The sequence below is a fragment of the Phalacrocorax aristotelis genome, chromosome 6 (genome assembly GCF_949628215.1).
Source record: "Phalacrocorax aristotelis chromosome 6, bGulAri2.1, whole genome shotgun sequence".
Lineage (NCBI taxonomy): Eukaryota > Metazoa > Chordata > Aves > Suliformes > Phalacrocoracidae > Phalacrocorax > Phalacrocorax aristotelis.
This window is the reverse complement of record NC_134281.1, coordinates 15,046,357-15,069,790: the sequence shown is the minus strand read 5'-3', so window position 1 is coordinate 15,069,790 and position 23,434 is coordinate 15,046,357. Positions and strand designations below refer to the sequence as shown.

The 23,434-nt window shown below is 44.1% G+C and overlaps 1 protein-coding gene across 2 annotated transcripts in view; it reads right to left on the bottom strand.

Moving 5' to 3' along the window:
- Positions 1 to 20,832, bottom strand: part of ARHGEF3 (Rho guanine nucleotide exchange factor 3) — a 148,541-nt gene extending 127,709 nt beyond the window's left edge. Inside the window, exon 1 of one of the 2 annotated variants that reach the window (XM_075096165.1) lies at positions 20,628 to 20,832. In XM_075096165.1, the coding sequence (XP_074952266.1) occupies positions 20,628 to 20,662 (35 nt within the window). In that variant the 5' untranslated portion in view covers positions 20,663 to 20,832. Of the gene's footprint in view, positions 1 to 14,171; positions 14,243 to 20,627 lie in introns of those variants that run through there. The other variant, XM_075096166.1, reaches the window with a different exon arrangement.
- Positions 20,833 to 23,434: the final 2,602 nt, after the last annotated feature.

The window sequence follows — 23,434 nt, the reverse complement described above, 5'->3', positions numbered from 1 at the left end:
CTCCAGACATGGAGATGAAAAGAAGGTTATCAGAAGTAGTCAACATGAATTCACCAAGGGGAGATCGTGCTTGACCAACCTGATAGCCTTCTACAATGGCAAGACTGGCTGGGTAGATGAGGGGAGAGCAGTGGATATTGTTTACCTTGACTTCAGCAAGGCTTTTGACACTGTCTCCCATAACAGCCTCATAGGTAAGCTTAAGAAGTGTGGGTTAGATGAGTGGGCAGGGAGGTGCATTGAGGACTGGCTAAACAACAGAGCTCAGAGGGTCATGACCAACAGGGCAGAGTCTGGTTGGAAGCCTGTCACTAGTGGTGTTCCCCAGGCATCTGAGCTGGGTCCAGTCCTGTTCAACATATTCATCAGTGACCTAGACAAAGGGACAGAGTGCACCCTCAGCAAGTTCGCTGATGATACCAAGCTGGGAGGAGTGGCTGATACACCAAGAAGGCTGTGCTGCCATCCAACGAGACCTGGACAGGCAGGAGAGCTGGGCCAAGGAGAACGTAACAAAACTCAACAAAAGCAGGTGCAAGGTCCTGCACCTGGGGGGGGAACAACCCCATGCACCAGTACAGGTTGGGGGTTGACCTGCTGGAAAGCAGATCTGCTGAGAAGGATCTGAGAATGCTGGTGGACAGCAGGTTGACCGTGAGCCAGCAATGTGCTCTTGTGGCCAAGGCAGCCAATGGTACCCTGGGGTGCATAAAAAGGAGTGTAGCCAGCAGGTCAAAGGAGGTTATCCTCCCCCTCTACTCCACCCTAGTGAGGCCACATCTGGAGTACTGTGTCCAGTTCTGGGCTCCCCAGTTCAAGAAAGACAGGGAGCTACTGGACAGAGTTTGACAGAGAGCTACAAAGATGATCAGGCGACTGGAGCATCTCTCGTATGAGGAAAGGCTGAGAGACCTGGGTTTATTTAGCCAGAAGAAGAGAACACTGAGGGGGGAATCTTAACAATGCTTATAAATATATAAAGGGTGAGTATGAAGAGGGTGGGGCCAGACCCTTTTCAGTGGTGCCCAATGACAGGACAAGGGGCAATGGGCACAGATTGGAACATAGGAAGCTCCACCTGAGTATGTGGAAAGACTTCTTTGCTTTGAGGGTGACAGAGAAGTGGAACAGGCTGCCCAGAGAGGTTGTGGAATCTCCTTTCCTGGAAATATCCAAAACCCATGTGGATGCGTTCCTGTGCCCCCTGCTCTAGGTCTACCTGCTCAAGCAGGGGGGTTGGGTGAGATGATCTCCAGACGTCCCTTCCAACCCCTATCATTCTGTGATTTTAATAACTCCAGATCATACTTTGCTGATTAGCAAAAAATAAGAATTCATTAATGGCTGAAGTCACTCTCAAAAACAGCACAGACATTCAAATGTTGGCAATAGCAATTCCCAAGTGACATTGCTTCCAAAAGGTCTTTATGGCCAAAGGTGCTTCAAGTAAACTACTTGCATGGTAAGAACAAATAAAGTCTCTAGATAAGACAAGTTAATTTCACCGTGATACACTTATGTTTTGGAAACAGGGTTCACAATGTTAACATGGAACTTCTTACATCCATAACTTTTTTTTTCCTTCCTTTCTTTTAAAGGAGAGAGAGAGAAAAAAATACTTTTAGCCAAAGTAATCTTATTTGACTTGTTTTGAAACCTGGTTTCTACTGCTATCAGCACATAAGACCTAACTGATTAATGGAGAACAGGTTCAACTGTATATTAATTAGTATCTACTAGAACTTACCGAGAAAATAGGCTGTGCCTGTCCAGATAATACTCCCTTGCTTTTGCAAGAAGGTATAAAGAACCATTAAAAAGCTGGTTTAACCTGTGTGAAACCTGGGTCAAAATCTGACTTGGCAGTCATGGACAGCATGACAAGATGAGCACAATGCTTGTGTCCCATCAGTGGCAGGCAGATTAGGCCAATCTTCACAAAACAAGTAATTTGAAGAGAACACCAATCTTTGTTTCAAAATTCTGTCCATGCAGGAGTAGATAAACAGCACTAGCAAGCATATTTATTGGACAAAAGTCCCAAAAATCAGCAACCAAAAGTTGGTCCTGACTGTAATTAATGTATTCTTTTTGCCTGCCCTTTGCTGTGAACAGAGCATGCAGCACTGCCATTCCAGAGAAAACAGGATGGATTTACAATAACAGGTCCTGGGGGTTTTTTGTCTTTTTTTTTATCCCTCATAATAGAAAGGATAGAAATTCTGCAGAGTCTGTTTCTGAGCAAATTTGCTTCTTGAAATCTTGTTTTAAAGATCCAAAAAAGTATTCTGCAGGGTAGAATGACAAAAGCCTCACCCCTGTGAGGGCAGGAACAGAGACTGTTAACCACCTGACCTCTTACCTCTTTTTGGATCAGTGCCTGACCTCAAATTTACTTCTGATTCTGAAGTTGGACCACTTTGGCAAAAAAATCAAAAGTAAAAAAAAAAAAAACCAACCACCACCACCACCAAAAAAACCCACACCAAAACAAAACCCAAACCCAAAAACCAAGAAGCCAAAACAACAAAACCCCAAAAACCAAACCCACCCAAAAAATCTAGTAATTCTAGAAGTGTCTCAGCAGCAGCAGGTGTTGAAAGTTAAATTATTACTTGCCTCTCTAGTCTATAATAGTGCAGGAAGATGGGAGTTGTTCTTAAGTATATTTTGAAGAAACAATGCAAGAGTCCATATTTAAGCATCTTCTGCAAAGTTCCTCTCTTTCAGGAAGCAATTTCCTGACAGGGCAAGTTAAACTTTTCTTTTGGTAATGAATTTCTACTCTACATCGGGAAAGCCCAGATGCTTCAATGATCGTGCAAGTTATGCCAACAAGAGTTTTATCTCCTCTTACAGTCACTCATACTAGAAAACCCAAAGGTTCAAGGGAAGGTTAAAAGTAGTCCATTAATTCTCAAATTTGGAAGCTGAAAGATTGAAATTACATAACCACAAGGTTACCATTCTGGGAGGTGGGGGATAAAACCAAAACACAAAACCACCACACACACAAAAAAAACCAAAACAAAAAAACAAACACCCAACTTCTACTGTTCGCTTGTGAACTAGTACTACAGCAGTAAAAGTGTTCAATGTATGACTAAAAAAACCAATGATTTGGCACTCCTCTCCTCTCCCCTCCCTTGGAAATGTCTAAGCAAATGCTCCATACATATCTCTGCATTGAGATTTCCACACTGAAATTAGAGTAAAGGCAGAGGACAGAACAAATGATAGAAGTTACTGTGTTACAAACTTCTCTATGAACAGCTGATTATAAAGGTTGACATAAATATAACAGAAAATAAATGAAATATGGCATAAACCCAATTTATGTTCTCATATGTTCCATAAAGAAAATAACGTAAATTAATACCGAGGGGAATACATCTTGTCAAACTTCTCAACTCCCTCCCATTCCCAGTCTAATATCTGAAAATGTCAGTAACACATTGTACTCCTTCCCCTCAGCCTCAGGATCTTACAAAAATCTGCTTCTGGTGTTTTCTGTAACATAAAAAGAGGTAATCAAGAGGCCAGCATTTATTCATTCTGACAGCAAGATTTCATCCACCACACCTTCAGAAAAATATCTGTATGCTGGACAAGACAGCAGCCTTTTGAGATACCATAAGTCATATTCTTTCAAGACACACAGCCATGCTCTTGCAGCCTCCACTCCTTGGTTTCCAATAATACAAGAGATCTGCCAAGTCACCCACTAACCTAACAAATGCACTCTTCACATAGACATATGGAGGAGACGGGCATCACAGCTAGCTGATACAACTGCGACAAGCATCCTTCCTCATCTACCACTGACAAAAGGGGGACGGGAAGCACCACCACGCCTGCCTGGCCCTCTCCTGTCCTGCACACTGCAGCAGCCAAGAGCACGCTTCCTCAAGATGGGAGCAGGGAGTACAAAGCATCCCTCTAACTTTCCACCCACGCCAAAGAATGAACAATGCTCCAGCAATACCTGCCATGTAATCCCTGCCTGCTGTAGCAGAAGCTCCTAGCATCCTGAATGACTCTTTCCTATATCAGAAATTTCTTTCAAATCACACTCCTCCTTCCTTACTGTCTTTTCAGGTGGAGGAGATAATTAAAGTTTCGAGACCAAGTGTCCGTTCAGTGCTTCCCATTCACACTTTGGAGGCTGGACAGCAATGAGTCAGACAAGCTTCTTGGAAAATCACCAGGGATACTCTTTTGTCATCCTACTCCTGACAACAGGTCTCCACAGGTCCTAGTTCACTCTTTAGCAGGAGCAAGACGTAATTAAACAGCTGATCCCCACATTACTGACAAGTATTACAGCCTTGTCAAAATACCAGAAGTTTTTTTAGTTTCTAAATGACAAATGGAAAATTGGTATCCATCTACACTTTCCAAAGCCACGGATACCAACTATTACCACTACTTCTGTTAACTTGAAATTCAATGAAAAATTCTCAGCCTGTAGATTCTATCCTGACCCATTGTTGTGACACAGACTTAGACTCTTAGACTCTTTCTTCAGAAAAAAAAAACTATTTTTAAAATTTAAAAAAATTTTAAGATGTAGAAGGGGGTATCTTTATTCAAGCATTAAGAATATTTTGTGGAATTATTTCTAGTGAATACAAACTGCTTCAGTAGGTCTAAAATAAAACTGAATTGTTGTGTTGTAGAAAGAAAAGTTATTTTAAGTTTTATACTCTCTAAAAGTATTGTTTATATTCAAAGTGAACCACATAAAATTGAAGATAAACTGTTGTGCTGGTTTTGGCTGAGAAGGGGTTAATTCTCCTCACTGTGGGGGTCAGCTACCTTTCCAGCTTCCCGCGCTCTGCCGCGTGGCGTGGCAGGGGGGGCTGGGAGGGGCAGGGCCATGGTGGGGGCGGCTGACCCCGACTGGCCAATGGCAGGTTCATTCCATACCATGTGACACCATGACCAGTATATTGAGGGGGGGCAGTGGCAGCGCGGGGGCGGCGCGGCGTCGGGTCGGCGGGCGGCGAGCGGCTGCGGCGCGTGCGGTTTGTTCCGGCGGTTCGTTCCCCCTCTCCCCTCCCCTCCCTTCCCCCCTCCCCCGGGGCTTTGCGCCTCTCATTGTTCTCCTTCACATTGCATTTCTACTGTTGTTTCTTTTAATTTTCATTATTAAACTGTTCTTATCCCAACCCACGAGCGTTACCCTTCTGATTCTCTCCCCCATCTACCGGTGGGGGAGTGAGCGAGCGACTGTGTGGGGCTGAGCTGCCGCTAAACCACGACAGTCTTTTTGGCGCCCAACGTGGGGCACGAGGGTTGGAGATAACAACAGCTGCTGGTCACAGCACCATGTTGTCCTTTTTGCAGTGGGTGTTAAAAATCGGTGTTGGTTGTTTGAGTCTGCTGTGTTCTGCTGTGATTAGTAATGTTTTGCCTACGAGATTTGTTATACAAACACTCGTTTTCAGCTTTACCTGGTATTTGGGGTTTTTGCTGAAACCGTTACTGTACTTCGGATACCACCTTGTTGAGGCAATTAGCAATTATACCTCCTCCTCTGAGAGATTTTATATGGAGGAAATACAGAATAATACCTTTGCAACTTTGTTCTATGATGTCTGTGCCTTTGTTACAACAACGTTTTTGTATCTTGAACATCCTTGGGTGGTTAAGGTGCAGTCATTGTTAGTTTTTGGGCATGTTGTTTTGGTTTTGACTAAGCAACTTAAGAATATCACCCAGAAATCTGCCCCGAGGCTTGATAGTTACGAGTGGCAGGGCATGTGGGATAGCATGGGCAAATACCTAGGGCAGTGGGCACCCCCAGTGTTTTGGAGTTTCACCCCCGAGCAAGTGCAGAATCCTAAAAAACTAGTAGAATATTTGGAAAAAGTATGTTGTTACGCTGGGAACTCCAGAGAGACACAGATAACTGCAACGTGCTGGGGTCTGGCCCATGCATACCGAGCCCTGCTCAACAGTATTCAGTGCCCCCAGGGGGAAGAGAATGTCTCTGGATTGAAATGCAAAGTGACTGGCACTGTAGACAATCCAGCCCTGACAACAGGCACTGCAGCCACTCAAACCCCCACAACAAGTACCGGAGCTAGCTCAGAAAATAAACCCGTACCAGTATCAGTTGCCCCCATACATAAGACGAAATATTGGAAGCGGACATCAACTCGTTTAGAACGGGATGATGAAGAACCAGGGCCATCGCGGGGAGAGGAGGGAGAAGTAATAAATGAAATAGAGACCACCCGATCCCTGTCCTTAAGCGAGTTGCGAGATATGCGAAAAGATTATAGCCGTCGTTCAGGTGAGCACATTGCCACCTGGCTGCTCCGATGCTGGGATAATGGGGCCAGTAGCCTGGAACTAGAGGGAAAAGAAGCCAAACAATTGGGATCCCTTTCTGGGGAAGGGGGCGTTGACAAAGCAATTGGAAAAAAACCACAAGCCCTCAGCCTCTGGAGGCGACTCCTGTCTGGAGTGAAGGAAAGGTATCCCTTTAAAGAAGATGTTACATATCGCCCAGGAAAATGGACAACTATGGAGAAAGGCATCCAGTATCTCAGGGAATTAGCTGTGTTTGAGGTGATTTATGGTGACCTGGATGATCAACGGTCATCCAAAGATCCAGATGAAGCCGAGTGCACACGACCCATGTGGCGGAAGTTTGTACGGAGCGCACCATCTTCGCATGCAAACTCATTGGCAGTGATGTCCTGGAAAGATGACGAGACACCAACGGTGGCAGAGGTGATAGATAGGCTCCGGGATTATGACACAAATATCTCTTCCTCGCTTGTCTCTGCTGTGGAGAAACTATCCCAAGAGGTCCAGCAACTCAAAGAAGATCTGTCCTACTCCCCACCTCGACAGAGCAGTGTCTCAGCTGTTAGGAATAAGCGTCCTTTGGCTCAAAGAAGGGGATACACACCACGGGCCACCCTATGGTTCTACCTGCGTGACCACGGAGAGGACATGATGAGGTGGGATGGCAAGCCTACTTCGACCCTACAGGCACGAGTACATGAACTGCAAGGAAGAACAGTCACTCAGGGAGGCTCTTCCAGGAAAGCTGCTGCTCCAGTTTCCAGCGAGCAAGTCCCCAGACAGAGGAGTAGAAGCGCAGATTTTATTTCTAAGTGTAATAGAGGGACTCCTGATTCACATTTACAGGAAGTGAGTTGTGACTGCCATGATCAGGACTAGAGGGGCCCTGCCTCCAGCCGGGTGGAGGAAAGGGATAACCGGGCTTACTGGACTGTGTGGATCCGATGGCCTGGCACGTCCGACCCACAGGAGTATAAAGCTTTAGTGGACACCGGCGCACAGTGCACCTTAATGCCATCAAACTATATAGGGGCAGAACCCATCAGCATTGCTGGAGTGACAGGGGGATCCCAAGAGCTAACTGTATTGGAGGCCGAAGTGAGCCTAACTGGCAATGAGTGGCAGAAGCACCCCATTGTGACTGGCCCAGAGGCTCCGTGCATCCTTGGTATAGACTACCTCAGGAGAGGGTATTTCAAGGACCCAAAAGGTTACAAGTGGGCTTTTGGTGTAGCTGCCTTGGAGACGGAGGAAACTGAACAGCTGTCTACCTTGCCCGGTCTCTCAAAGGACCCTTCTGTGGTGGGGTTGCTGAAGGTCAAAGAACAACAGGTGCCAATCGCCACCACAACAGTGCACCGGCGGCAATATCGCACCAACAGAGACTCTCTGATCCCCATCCATAAACTCATTCACCAACTGAGGAGCCAAGGAGTCATCAGTAAGACCCACTCACCCTTTAACAGTCCCATATGGCCAGTCCGGAAGTCTAATGGAGAGTGGAGACTAACAGTAGACTATCGTGGCCTGAATGAAGTCACTCCACCGTTGAGTGCTGCTGTGCCAGACATGCTAGAACTTCAATACGAACTGGAGTCAAAGGCGGCCAAGTGGTATGCCACAATTGATATTGCTAATGCATTCTTCTCAATCCCTCTGGCAGCAGAGTGCAGGCCACAGTTTGCTTTCACATGGAGGGGCGTCCAGTACACCTGGAATCGACTGCCCCAGGGGTGGAAACACAGTCCTACCATTTGCCATGGACTGATTCAGACTGTACTGGAACAGGGAGAAGCTCCAGAACACCTTCAATACATTGATGACATCATTGTGTGGGGCAGCACAGCAGAAGAAGTTTTTGAGAAAGGTGAGAAAATAGTCCAAATCCTTCTGAAAGCTGGTTTTGCCATAAAACAAAGTAAGGTGAAGGGACCTGCACGAGAAATCCAGTTCTTAGGAATTAAATGGCAAGACGGTCGTCGTCAGATTCCAATGGATGTGATCAACAAAATAGCAGCCATGTCTCCACCAACTAGCAAAAAGGAAACACAAGCTTTCTTGGGCGTTGTGGGTTTTTGGAGAATGCATATTCCAAATTACAGTCTGATCGTGAGCCCTCTCTATCAAGTGACCCGGAAAAAGAATGATTTCAAATGGGGCCCTGAGCAACGACAAGCCTTTGAACAGATTAAACGAGAAATAGTCCATGCAGTAGCTCTTGGGCCAGTCCGGGCAGGACAAGATGTAAAAAATGTGCTCTACACTGCAGCCGGGGAGAATGGCCCTACCTGGAGTCTCTGGCAGAAAGCACCTGGGGAGACCCGGGGTCGACCCCTAGGGTTTTGGAGTCGGGGATACAGAGGGTCTGAAGCCCGCTATACTCCAACTGAAAAAGAGATATTGGCAGCATATGAAGGGGTTCGAGCTGCTTCAGAAGTGGTTGGTACTGAAGCACAGTTGCTCCTGGCACCCCGACTGCCAGTGCTGGGCTGGATGTTCAAAGGAAACATCCCCTCTACACACCATGCAACTGATGCTACGTGGAGTAAATGGGTTGCACTGATCACCCAGCGGGCTCGAGTAGGAAACCCCAGTCGCCCAGGAATCTTGGAAGTGATTATGGACTGGCCAGAAGGCAAAGATTTTGGATTATCACCAGAGGAGGAGGTGACACGTGCTGAAGAAGCCCCACTGTATAACAAACTGCCAGAAGATGAGAAGCAATATGCCCTGTTCACTGATGGGTCCTGTCGCCTTGTGGGAAAGCACCGGAGATGGAAGGCTGCTGTATGGAGTCCTACACGACAAGTAGCAGAAACTGCTGAAGGAGAAGGTGAATCGAGCCAGTTTGCAGAGGTAAAGGCCATCCAGCTGGCCTTAGACATCGCTGAACGGGAAAAGTGGCCAGTGCTCTATCTCTATACTGACTCCTGGATGGTGGCAAATGCCCTGTGGGGCTGGCTGCAGCAATGGAAGCAAAGCAACTGGCAGCGCAGAGGCAAACCCATCTGGGCTGCCACATTGTGGCAAGATATTGCTGCCCGGGTAGAGAAACTGGTTGTAAAGGTACGGCATGTGGATGCTCACGTCCCCAAGAGTCGGGCCACCGAAGAACATCGAAACAACCAGCAGGTAGATCGGGCTGCCAAGATTGAAGTGGCTGAGGTGGATCTGGACTGGCAGCATAAGGGTGAACTATTTCTAGCTCGGTGGGCCCATGACACCTCAGGCCATCAAGGGAGAGATGCAACATACAGGTGGGCTCGTGATCGAGGGGTGGACTTGACCATGGGTATTATTGCACAGGTTATCCACGAATGTGACACATGCGCTGCAATCAAGCAAGCGAAGCGGGTAAAGCCTCTGTGGTATGGGGGACGATGGCTGAAATATAAATATGGGGAGGCCTGGCAAATTGACTATATCACACTCCCACAGACCCGCCAAGGCAAGCGCCATGTGCTTACAATGGTAGAAACAACGACTGGCTGGCTGGAAACATATCCTGTCCCCCATGCCACTGCCCGGAACACTATCCTGGGTCTTGAGAAACAAGTCCTGTGGCGACATGGCACCCCAGAGAGGATTGAGTCAGACAATGGGACTCATTTCCGAAATAGCCTCATAGACACCTGGGCCAAAGAGCACGGCATTGAGTGGGTGTATCACATCCCCTATCACGCACCAGCCTCTGGGAAAATTGAAAGGTACAATGGACTGTTAAAAACCACACTGAGAGCAATGGGGGGTGGGACATTCAAGCACTGGGATACACATTTAGCAAAAGCCACGTGGTTAGTCAACACGAGGGGATCTGCCAACCGAGCTGGCCCTGCCCAGTCAGAAATCCTACATACTGTGGAAGGGGATAGAGTCCCTGTAGTGCACACAAAAAGTATGCTGGGCAAAACAGTCTGGGTTCTTCCTGCCTCTGGCAAAGGCAAACCCATTCGTGGGATTGTTTTTGCTCGAGGACCTGGGTGCACTTGGTGGGTGATGCGGGAGGATGGAGAAATCCGATGTGTGCCTCAAGGGGATTTGATTTTGGGTGAAAACAGTCAATGAACTGAATGGCACAATGTGAACTGCTATATAATATTGTGTGTCACCTCTGTGTTGTATCAATGATATCAGAGTACGAGCCTCCCAACCCATGGAAGATCAACTATGAAACAAGCCGTGCAGCAGTGATGGAACGATGACTGACTCGGTATGCAGCAACCCAACGCCACACACCATCTCTCCCACCCGGAAAGACTGATACAACAGATGGAGCCCAGAGTCATGGACTGCGTGAACTCAATGGACATTTTAATGGACATTTTACAGGGAAGATCCATGAACTAAGGGAATGATGTCTGTGTATTATGTTAAAGGATGGGAAGGGGAGGGGTGGTGGTTGGTACGGTTGTATTGCATCATATGGGACCTGGGCATGGTGTAAGTGGTATGGAATAAGGGGTGGAGAATGTGCTGGTTTTGGCTGAGAAGGGGTTAATTCTCCTCACTGTGGGGGTCAGCTACCTTTCCAGCTTCCCGCGCTCTGCCGCGTGGCGTGGCAGGGGGGGCTGGGAGGGGCAGGGCCATGGTGGGGGCGGCTGACCCCGACTGGCCAATGGCAGGTTCATTCCATACCATGTGACACCATGACCAGTATATTGAGGGGGGGCAGTGGCAGCGCGGGGGCGGCGCGGCGTCGGGTCGGCGGGCGGCGAGCGGCTGCGGCGCGTGCGGTTTGTTCCGGCGGTTCGTTCCCCCTCTCCCCTCCCCTCCCTTCCCCCCTCCCCCGGGGCTTTGCGCCTCTCATTGTTCTCCTTCACATTGCATTTCTACTGTTGTTTCTTTTAATTTTCATTATTAAACTGTTCTTATCCCAACCCACGAGCGTTACCCTTCTGATTCTCTCCCCCATCTACTGGTGGGGGAGTGAGCGAGCGACTGTGTGGGGCTGAGCTGCCGCTAAACCACGACAACTGTCAAAGTAGAATTTTGTTTGGAATATACTGGTTTTGGATTTATTCAACCAGAATACTAATGCTATTCCCAGAAATCAGCCTCCAGCAATAATAGCATCTTAGAAAATTAAATGCAATTCAAGAAGCAAAGGAACAGTGCTCAGAAAAAAATATGCTATTCACAGGTGCCTCTTTCTGTATCACCATTCAACTCTTGTTTGGACTTGAACTTTATGACATAGGCACTATACATGATGAAACTTGAAGGAGGAAAATAAATCTGTCATCTTCCCTCTTAATAACTTGAAGCCAGATGCCAAGGCAAGTCAATGAATATTAACGTAAGAGACACTGCTTCATTCTGTTCCGCATCCTCTGTACACTGAACCTTGACTGTTCCAGATAAGAAGCGTGCACTTTAATTAGGTGTTGTCCTAGAGACTGTGCTGTGCTGTAATAGGAGGAAGTGGGCAAAAGCCAATTCCAGAACAAAACCATAGGAAAACAATGTCAAAGCCTTTATTTATAGGAGCTATGTTTGATGTTACTGTCACTATCTTACGGAGGGAACGGCCTTGAAGAAACATCCTTGCTCGTTTTGAAGAGACAACAGAAATTTAGCATACTTAGTCTTTTAAGACCAAGTATAGATTGTTTAATACCAGAGTACCCAGAAGGAAGCATGCACCCCAAAATTCTCTTATCTCTACAAAGAAACTCATTGTTATGCTTCCATTAAAATAATTAACTTTGATTATCTGATGCATTATCAGTCCATCTGCCTTAGAGTAGATTCTTACACCCCATAATGGCAGAGAAAGGCCTCATAGTGGAAAGCCACCAGCTCAAGAAAAGTGTGCTATATTTAAGTGTACTTTATTCATTTATATTTAGAGTTAACTCTGGAAGTTAGTCCTGCAATTGCCCTTAAATGGACAAAAATAAATGGAGGGGGGGAGAGGGGTGAGGGGGGAGGAAGGATCTTGTATAGCATAGCACTCAAGCCTGCATTATAGGACCATTTGAACAGGAAAAAAATGAGAAGGTTCTATGAAAAGTCTTGAGGCCACAACACCCCATGGGCTCAAACCAGCCTGTGGTTTATATCTAGCAGAACAGCAAACTTATTAAACTTATTAACCTTTTTAAAATCATGATTCCCTGCACAAAGTCCTTTTTTTTTTTTTCTCTCTCTCTGGTGTTATGAAGTGTAGATACACTTCAATCCCTGGGCTAAATTCATTTTTGCCTTTCCCTCCACTCCTTATTTATATCTCTAGATAAGTAAGATATTCACAGTAGCAGTAGTTAAAAAGTAACATATCATTCAGCAGCTGTTCTCTACAGTTAAAGCAAAATTAACCAGTATCTTCTGATAAAGCATGTTCCCACAGCTCCTTACCTTCACCAAAATCCTTTGCATTGTTGAAATAGTACCTTGTTATACTTGATGGATAAGAGGACTGTGAAAAACGCTTTACTGAACCCTAAGACCCCTCAGTGCAGACACTATTATTCCTTTTAATGAAAAAGAAGGCAGTAGCATCACTAATGTGCATCTACTACAAAGAAAAAAAATAGGAAAGTTACATGCCATCATTCTCTCAAGCAGAAGTCTTTGTGCTCACAAAACCTGAACAACAGATTAGTCATTAGCAAGCATGTATCATATCATCTTTAGAGAGCCAATTTTCCATTTCCTTACTAGCTGCACAAAAGTCTGTAACTTCTAGTGAATACATTTACTCTTATATTGTTTTCTGAAAAGTCGCCTTTCCACACACAAAGTTGGCAAGCATATAGTCTATCTCACATCTTGATAGCACTTAGCTCCTAACCTGCAACTGCCTTAGGCAAATAGCTTGTTGAAGGGCAATTTAAACTTTGAAACCAACTTGATCATTTAACTACATAACAACGAATACCAAAACCAATATTTTATCCAAATTGTTTTTCTGGGGTTTTCAGATTCTGCAGTTGCCAGGCATCTCTATACCACTAAAGCATACTTCAGTAAAATCAGAGTGAAACTCAAGGAGCTCTTGAAGAATATTTCTTCTGACTACAACTCCAAGTAGCAGGCAGTACTGAGAAATTTCACACTGCATAATCCAAGTCTATCTTACCATAAACTTTGTTTCACACACACTATGGTTATTTCAAGAAAGTTTTGACCTCAATGAACACATGTAGCATACCATTACTTACCTTCTTGAAGTCTTTCAAAATGCACCCAATGCACTAAAGAATGAGGTTTTGGAGAACCTTTTTAAATACGTATTTTTGAAAGGGTTTTTATTCCTGTCCTTGAGGCCTCTCATTAAAAAATAGTCTCTTTCTGTCCTCTTAAAAAGCACAGATAAGTTTTATATAGTTACTGTACAGCAGTATGTCTAGAAAGATATTTGGAGGAGGTAGTTCAGAGAACCACAGGCATTGCACATAACTTTTCACTCCATATTTTGTGATTCCATCAGAACTCTCCAAGATGATAGAGAAGAAGCTTTAAAATAATATAACGATTCTGTCTCACATCAAGTATCAAGTTTGGCTCCCTCTCCCATACACACACACTTGCTATAAACAGACAGTCTAACCAGCCATGTATAAAAGACAATGTTTATTTCTGAAATAGCATAAATGTTATATTTATTCTCAGCACAAAGTAGATTAAAAGGTAAAAGACAACAGTTAAATAATTACAAGTTCATATGAGGCTGAAGCCAGACCACTGACACGGAATAGTGTTCCACACTGGAGAAATATAGCCTACTATGAGACACACTTCTCAACAGGACTGAGTCCTTTAGTTTACCAAGACTTAACTCTTTTCCCTAAAAAAATACCAAAAGAAAAGGAAGACAACCAATTACATTACAGTTCATCTCACATTACCTTCATGAAAGCACATGCAGAAGTTTACCAGCATTGAAGAGAGGATGCGGTTACAACTTGTGCATCTTTCAGAACTGTCTAAATATGTTTATATAGTCAGACACCAGCATCAGGGAAACCACAAGCAGGTACAGGCGCACATTTTATTCCCAAAATACAAGCACAGATTTTCCTGAGCTGGTTACTGCTGTGAAAAAAAAAAAAAGGTGTTATGAAAGAATTCAGACTGCTGGTTTACTCTATCCTGCATATCAGTGTATTATATAATACTGTACATCACTGTGAGAAAGAACAGAAGAGCAAGGACTCATCTGCACCGTCCAATCTGCAAAGTTAGCAGGAGCTTTGAGTTTTTCAGTGGTTTCAACTCAGAAACTTTAGCAGTGTAGAGGGAAATAGGGAATGTTTGTGAGCCTTGCCACTTTTTGGGATGGTAGTTGATTGCCATTTAATTTAAAAGAAAAAAAAAAAAAAGGAACTTAATGTTTTAGTACTCTGTGTCTTAACACACAACTAAATCTCTCTTATCTGATTTTTTCCTAATCTAACATTATGAAATACTAGCAAAGACTTGAACAGAACACTTTAAACAGAAGGTTAAAACGCAGAAGGTGCACACACAAAATTAAATGGTGTTCTCTGTATTCTGCTTAAACAGTGTAAGTACTATATTCTATTCAACATAAATAGATATCAAGGAATTCTTTTGTCACTGATGTTATAATTACATCTGTCATTCTGAGTCAAAGCTGTTTCTCTCTGGACTAAAAGATCCAGATGTTCCTATTTCAAGTATCTGGCTTCAGCACTAGACAGTAAACAAAACAACCTATCCATTCTATCAGCGTGCAAGAAGAATTCTCTAGCACTGGCCACTACTCTACCCTTTCCTCCCCCCTCCAAGTTTTTACTTCTTTTCAGCAAAGCAAAGAAAACAGAACCGTATAATAATCTAGCTTCTACTGCAGACTTGGTGCTAGCCTTAGTCAGTTTGACAAGCAAAAAAAGAGCAGAAAGTTATCCGATTGTTTTCATAAACTATGATTTCAAATGTAAATACAAGTACTTTTAAGCTAAATGCACTCTATTGTGTTTTGCAGTTGACACTACACAACAAAACAATGTTGAGAAGTTCTTTCCAAAGATTATGAGTATTTATGTTCCCAATTTAGTGACTCATACAGCTAGCAATTTCTGAGACTAATTTAACTCTATCCTCCTCAAGCTTCTGAATCTGAAAACAAGAACTAAGTTATTATTCAAAAGTTGTAACAATGACAAACACAAAGATTTTATGCATGATTTTTTTAAAATCTAGATTTTATCAATGGAAAAACTATTTCCAGAAATAACTATGCGCTATTTCTGTAAAGAATATTAGAAGGGCTATACAAAGACAAACCAATTTAAGGACAATTTATTTAGAAAGTTTTCTGAAACTAGCACTTAAGCATTTTTCATGGTAATGGCTGATGTAAAAAAAAAAAGATACAGCATGCACGACCAGTGTAAAATTAATGCAACCGCTGCCGTATTTTTTCATATTCTTCTCTTCCTTTTAACATATTCCTACCTCCCTCATGATAAAGGGATTTTACCTTCATCAAAAATACATTAAGACTAAGTGAAAACAAAGAGAAATACCAACACAGTTGAAACAAACACAACCTATTTTCCCCTTTATCAGAATCACCACTGCCAGGTGACGGCAGCAGGTTCAGAATTTTATCTACCTGGAAGGGTGCCCCATTTTTTCCTTAACATGAAAATTACCATCTTTTCAGCCTACTATCTTAATAATCATTATTATTTCATTTGGGATTGCTGCACAGTTTAATAGGAGACTGAAGGTTGTCAGTTGGTTTTGCATTTATTTTTCCTGGTTATTTAATAGTTCTGAACAGCAAACAAAGAGGTGTATTGTCCTAAAATTATCTTATTTTCAGTCTTTATAGCTTTTCACCCCCAATTGCTAAGCACAGCCAGAACCCAAACCTACATGGAAAAGCTTGCAAGATCACCCCTCTACACAGTAATTGACTTGCTTGAGAGAATTTTTTCTAGGATATTACTTAGCATGTGTTGATGCTCCACAGATAAGTAGTAGGCAAAGTATTTTAAGGCTTGTACTTACCTAAGAACCTCACTATCTACAGAGGGATACCAGGTTTGAGATGCAGTCAACACAGCCTATGTCACTACAAACATGGTGGCTTTAAGCACTGCACTGCAATTCATACATGCCTCCAACCTCTCCCAACCACCTACTCTCTGGACACATCAGTTAAGGCCATATACAAGCAGAAGCAGTCAGCCACCCCCAAAACACTCACTGTCCAAATAGCTGGTTGTTGTCTTCAAGAAATAGGTGATCGTCCAGACAGAACTTTCTGAGGGAACACTAGCCAGATGAGCTGTAATATTTCAAATCAAATCAATAGGATTCCTGATACCATACAGAGTGTAATGGACTTACGCTTCTAGTTGCGATCCTGAAATTTATTTTGGAAAAAATGTTGAAGTGTTTAAAATAAACTAATGAAAGCTGTACTTCTATTTAACAACTAAAACGTTTGAGATAGATACGATACCAGCAGAGCAGCTGTTCTTGCTCTACAGAAACCACATAAGTCCAGATAACTCCTGCCAACTTTTCAAGTTTATGCAAGCTTCAGTGATATAAAAGCCAGTAAACCTTTTTGAATATGAGTTGTACCACACATTGACTAAACCTGCAGAGTTATGAGGGGAACTGCATGACTATGAGGGTAATTAATCCTATACAGAAGGGGGCAGGGAAAATCTTTAACAGTATAGGGCACCTTTCTAGTCACATAATGTTACCATTTCTATTTGTATATATAATGTTTTAACATGAAAAGCAAAAAACTGCTCTTTTACTGTAAAGAACATAAAGCTTCAGCTTCTTGCCCCATTTAAAAAAAATTTTGGGGAGGGAAGTGCTTGATTTCACTACTGGCCATGCCTTTAAGTACAACCCTTAGCAGTGGTCTGTATGAGACACACATTAGTTTGAAGTAACTCATATACCTACGGCAGCATGCTTACTCAGATCTGAAATCCTTAGACTTCTCATCAGCATGCGATTAGGAAAAAGTAAATAAATATGCATGTTCATATGCCCTTGTGCTTGGATATTAACAGCCTGATCCATTAGCATGCTAAATACTTCAGCTGGATTCTGTACAGCGTTGAGCACCCGCAAGTTAATCATTGTTTACATTTCCATAATTGACAGCATATCACCTCATGTTCAACCCTGGTTGACACTAAATGATAATATATTTTTTGGGTTGTTTTTTTTTACATCCTCTATGTTACATTTGGGGATAGAGGCCACCACAGTTACATGCTATATAACTATTTATTTCAGAATAGTTACTACACAGCTGTTACAGTCAAAAACAAAGCACAAGGTGTTTGTTAATAACAGATTACTGGAGCATATTTACCAAGTCCTTTATTTTCCAAACATTTACCTAACTACAGTAGCTCAACATGCTCTTAGAGACTTGTGCAAGACTACAGCCATTTGTTTATTCCAGATTTCATATGACTCGGACAACTGAAATCTGCAACACCCCCTCACAAGGTGAGGTGCAAAATTTGATAAAAACAAACAAAAAAATAATCTAAGGGACTTTTATTGGACCTAGAAAATATTAAATATGTGGAGATAACCTTTTTTTCAGTTAATAAGTATAGATGCAAACATGAAAATTTCAAGATTTCTTTGTCCAGCAAGTTCAAGTATTTTCATCTCTTTCCACCTTTTATTCCAAAGCGGTGTTGCTCTGCTCAGGCTTTTTCCAAGTCACAGATTAGAATTTATCTATAAAGTACCACATTTACCTATTTATCTCTAAGTACTTGAATCTATAAAACCTATATGACCTTGCAATGTTTACATTCCCAACATTCAATGAACAAATACATAACATGAAGGGACTGATTAAACATCAATATACTAAGTTAAGCAAAATAAATCAATAACATGATATATAGCACCCCAAATCTTTTAGTCTTCCACTAAGTGTATCATTTGCCAGTTTCCCTACATATTGCACAAGAAAGAAAATGGCAACTCTTAACAAATTACTTCTCAAAACGCACAAAGCACTTAACTAAGCATAAGGTTTCTGCAATATAATACACATACAGAGAGCACTCCAAAAGGATTCTAAATGCATCTACTGCAGTATTTGTAGCAGTGGGCTGATGCTTTCACAAAAAATACCCAGAAAAAATATGTTTCATCAAAAGAGATTGTTCAAAAACCTATAATACTGAAAACATAAAAATAAAACTCTAGCATAAAGAGAATTTAAGAGGTCAGGTTAATTTTCTTTAGCACCTAAAGCAGAAAGCTTAACATGGGAAAAACTAGCTCCTGAGTGGACATTAAGACACTACATATAAACTCCCAAGCAGAACCAGGTATCACCCACTTCAATTCATAAACAGCAAAACAAAACAGGATTTTGTTTAAGGACATGTGGTCCCACTAGCCACTTGCTGGAAGCAACGCCACATAATATACCTCCAAATCGTACGTGCATAAGACTCCCACAACTTGGAACCATGCCAGACCAACTGTCTACACAAAAGCAGGCCTGAGAAGAAGTGCACCATTCAAAACAGAGCAGAGGTCTGAGAAAATGTGCAGGGAATGATACTGAATGTTACAGTGTCCGCATGGATCACGAGGCCTTGTCACATTGCTAACTGATAGGCATGTTTCTGATGGGAAATTAAAAGGGATTTCTGTTCAAAACGATGTTATTTTGTTTACTAAGACTGTGTAATAAATATTTACTGCAAACAGGTAGCAAGTGATATGTATAAAAATCTTAATGTAACGGCTAAATACACTAAATTACAAGCCTAAGGTATTCCTGTGCATTCCCCTATTTCACATGCACTGGGGCAGCTCCGTTTCACGTGTTCCCCACCTATATTCTGCAAAACCTAACATTCTGCAATAGATATTTTAACTCTACTTGTTTCCAAATCCAGTGCCTTCTCCTATTATGAATTCAAATTCTGTACAGATACAGCATCCATCTCAGAGCTGGCTGCACTTGGCAGACCTCTGTACATCCTACAGAATCAGGTTCAGAACCAAATTAATTCCTTAACAAGTGTTTGAGGATGAAAGAATTTTCTCTGCCCTTTCACTACGGAAATATAGCACAGAAAGTACTACAGGATAACATTTAACTCTAAATTATATGAACGTACATATGCACACACAGAACAGAAATACATGACCGTTTATACGTTCACAAGACTTTCAGAACTATATAGAAAAATAAAGACATCAGCTACCAAAGTCGGATTTCTTGCATTAGCGTAAATGGTTCCTCAGTAAATCACAACTCCTGGTCCCCGCCAACCACATCACTCAGATAACTGGTAAAACACCGGCACTGCAACACGACCCCGGAGCCAACCAACAGCACCCTTGCGGCATTTTCACCTACACGGGCCCTCAACGGCATTAACTATTTAAACTCAGGCAGTGATCCGTGCCATACTAAATAACGTCGTCTCTCTTTTAGAGCCTATTCAGAGTCGACCGTCACCGACTTCACAAGTGTAAGTAATTACGCTCGGTGTTTGTTTTTGACACTTTCTCTCGCCCGCGAAGCTCCACCGCCTCCTCCCCCCACGGCGGCGGCGCGGGCAGGGCCGAGCGGCGGAGGCCGGCGGGACCGCTCTCCGACTCGCCAAGCCAAACAAGCAGCGGGGGAATAACTTATTTGTGATAACAATGACGGTTTTCAAAGCAGGCAACAGGCGCCTGAGGCTTCGGCCCTTCCTTCGCGGCGTTTTCCTTCGAAACGGACACTCGTGTAAGATTTGTCACTAAATAAGCGTAAAAAGTTCTTTTAAAAAAATAAAGAAATAAACCCGAAACGGCTGTCGAGCCCTGAAAGGAAGCCGTCAAGCGCCCGCCGCCCCCAACCCTCACAGCGTGCTCCTCACCGCGGAGCTCGGGGGTCCGCGGGGCGGCGGGTCCCGCCCGCCGCCCCCGGCTCGCGTTATACCGGCCCTGGCGGCGCACAGCCCCGACGCTGAAGTACTCCCACCTCCCCCTCCCCGGGTCATGGCCAGAGCGGGGCGCGGGGGGCGGCGGCGGCGAGGAGATGAGAAGGACGCGTCCCCCCGCACACCCACCGGGAGCTGAGGGGGGGGGTCCTCCCTCGAACCGCCGGGGTACCCCCACTACCGCTCCGTGTGGAGTCCCGTAAGGGGCGGCGGGTCCCCCCGCAGGCACAACGCAACCCCTGCGGTCAGCCCCACCACGGCCGCCTCTCCCCGTGCCCGCAGGCCTGACCGCCTCCAGCGGCCCCGAGCCCCCCGAGCCCTGACAGGCAGCCGTCCCCCTGCCCGGCCCCAAGCAGAGCCCGGACACAAGGGACAGCGCCTTACCTCGCCCCCTCCTGCTCCTCCTCGGCTCCCGGCATGCGGCTCGCAGAGCTGCCGCCCGGCGAGGACCCGGCGGCGGCCGTCGAGAAAGGGCGCCGGGGGCCGAGCAGGGGGAGCCGTTGGCCGGCGGCGGGAGCGGAGAGGACGCGGGGGGGGGTGGGGCGGGGGGTGGGTTCCAGGGCCGGCCCGGCGGCTGTCAGGGGAGGTGAGAGGGAGGAGAAGCGTGTCTGTGCCGCCCCCGGAGCCCGCTCCTCTCCGCCCCCGGAGCCCGCCCCGCGACTCCGCGCCGCCCCGCCCCGCTCGCACCCGCTGCCACCTTTCCCAACTACCCGCCGCTCCTACCGTCCGGGTCCCTCCCGAAATCCCGCCCCGGCGAGGTGCCTCCGCAGCGTGCCCCGGCCGGCCCCTGCCTCTCCCCGGGGCTCCGGGCTTCACCGACCGCCGAGCCCTCCGCCTGCCGGCTGGGGAAGCGGGGACCTCCGAGACGCCGGAGGAGAGAAGGGGCAGCGGCAGCCCGCCCTGCTCCCGGTGACCCTGCCGCGGGCTCTGCAGGGCTTGTGCCGCCCTGGAAGCTCCGCTCCCGCCGCCGCGTTGGTGTTCAGAACAGTCAAGGAGGAAGACCGGCCAAAAAAAGGCAAATGGCACCAGGTCCAGGCTGGGAACCTCAGACAAGATTAACAGCAAGTGGCCAGGTCCCATTAGAACAGCAACCTGGGCAAAGTAGTGACAAATAACTTACAGAAGGTAACAGGCATGTCTGTTTTGGAGGAAAAACGTATGGAAATACACCAGGAAACCCTATTGATCAGAGGAAAAAAAGATAGGGTTGTGAAAATGGAAGCAAGTAGATTATGAGCTCTTTAGATGAGGTACTAGCGTTCCGGTGTGCGTTTGTACTGTGCCTGGTAAAGATAATCTTATTTTCTGTAACCAAAGTCTACAGGCACTAGTTCAGTATAATAACAAATACTAAAAATTACATCACTGAACACAAATGCAAATTCAAATTAAATGTAGGTCTTTTCCAAGAGTAGTATTGCCAGCATAAAACAGCCAATGGAAAAACAATAATAAAAGATGAAAAGTGGCTCACCACATCTTGTGGCCCAGACATCAGAAATGTGTCTTTTAAAACAATATAATTAATTGTGTTTCTCAGCTACAGTTAGGCTTTCAAACCTAACATCTTGCAGTGAGATTTAATCTTTCAGTTTTTTCAAATTGCTAAGACTAGAAATGCGATATAGCCACAGACATATAGACATCAGACCTTGTTTCTTTTTAAGTAAATGTCTTAAATTCCATTTAATTTCTTCGGTTTGGGATACTAAACTAATCTCTGAACTCCACTTTACACAGTAAGAAAACACTCTGGAATTAAAGCCACATTTACAGAAATAGGTTCTTAAGGTGAAAAACTCTTTTTAACTAGGGACAATTCAATGGGCAAATAGCCATCGAGATGCCATAGTAGTTTCACAACTACTTTTTTTCTGTTCCTAAAGCAGCAATTCACATAAATTAGACAGGTCTATGGGGACCCGGTGCTTATCCAGCCCTGTGGCAAAGTTAGCTACACAGGGCCTGGGCTCCCAGCAGTATCAATATACTGAGCAGAATGGAGAAATCTTCTGAGACTGCTCAGGTCTGACTATTTCTAATAGATTCCTGAAAGATGGAGTCTTCATCACAGCTGCTGCCAAGAAAAGACATCCCACCCCCTCCTTTGGTAGTGCCACTAAAGTGGAGCCTATTACAAAAGCAGAGCTGCAATAGGCAGCAAGTGCCTGCCCATTTTTTATTCAGGACTTAGCATGCCTGTAATGAAGTGACAATTTTAGACATGTTTTAAAGCTTAATTTGGTATTCATTATGTGGAAATGGGAAAAGATGCTCTGTTTAGAGACCTTTAACTTTTAGTTTATTTTATGTGCCCTCAAAATTTCCACTTACTTACATACACAGAGAATGAAGAATTGTTTATGTAACTTCTATAATTATACAACATACTGGAATCTGCTTGACCACACCAACTAAAAATGTTATCCGGGGAGATTTAACACTTTTAAATTGATGACTAATTTGTAATCCCTGATTTTTAAGATGAAAACTATATAATGCAACTTGCAATTGTTGTTTGTTCAGTGTTTTTAAATCTTAACAAGCATTAAATTTTCTTTAGTGTACAAAATATATAATGCAAGTGTTAAATTTACTATTACTTCAGTCCAAAACATTATCTTAAAATACAGTAATATTTGACAGCTATACTTTAAAAAGTTTGTTTTTAACCAGCCAATTTAAGGGTAAGAGCAGGAATATTCAAATAAATATACCTGTACTTCTCAGATCTAAAGGCAGTCTAAGCAGAGAACGTAAAGTTTAGAAATAAGAATCCTGCCCTGCTTTCCTGGTTCACTGTAACTATTATTCTCACTCCACCCTCAGTAGCTGAGCATTGTCCAACTATTCTGCAAAGAGATGGTGATTTCCTTCCTAACACCTAAATCACACCTTGGCATGTTTGCAAAAGCTACAATAAAGAGCTGACAGTTTCCTTTCTGTTGATGACTAATGACTTTTCTGGGTACATCCCCTATATTAGAGATTGCTAAAGACAAGTAGGTCTAATTCTATTCTCACTTTTAATTATTTTGAAATAAGTATGATGCAACTGACAGCAATGAAATCACTCCTGATTTTCATCAAAATTATAAAGGACTCATTCTTGCAAACCAGGATCCCATCAAGCAATGCACTCCTAGAGTAGTACCAAGGAGTGCTATGGGGCTGAAACGGGCCCCTGCAGA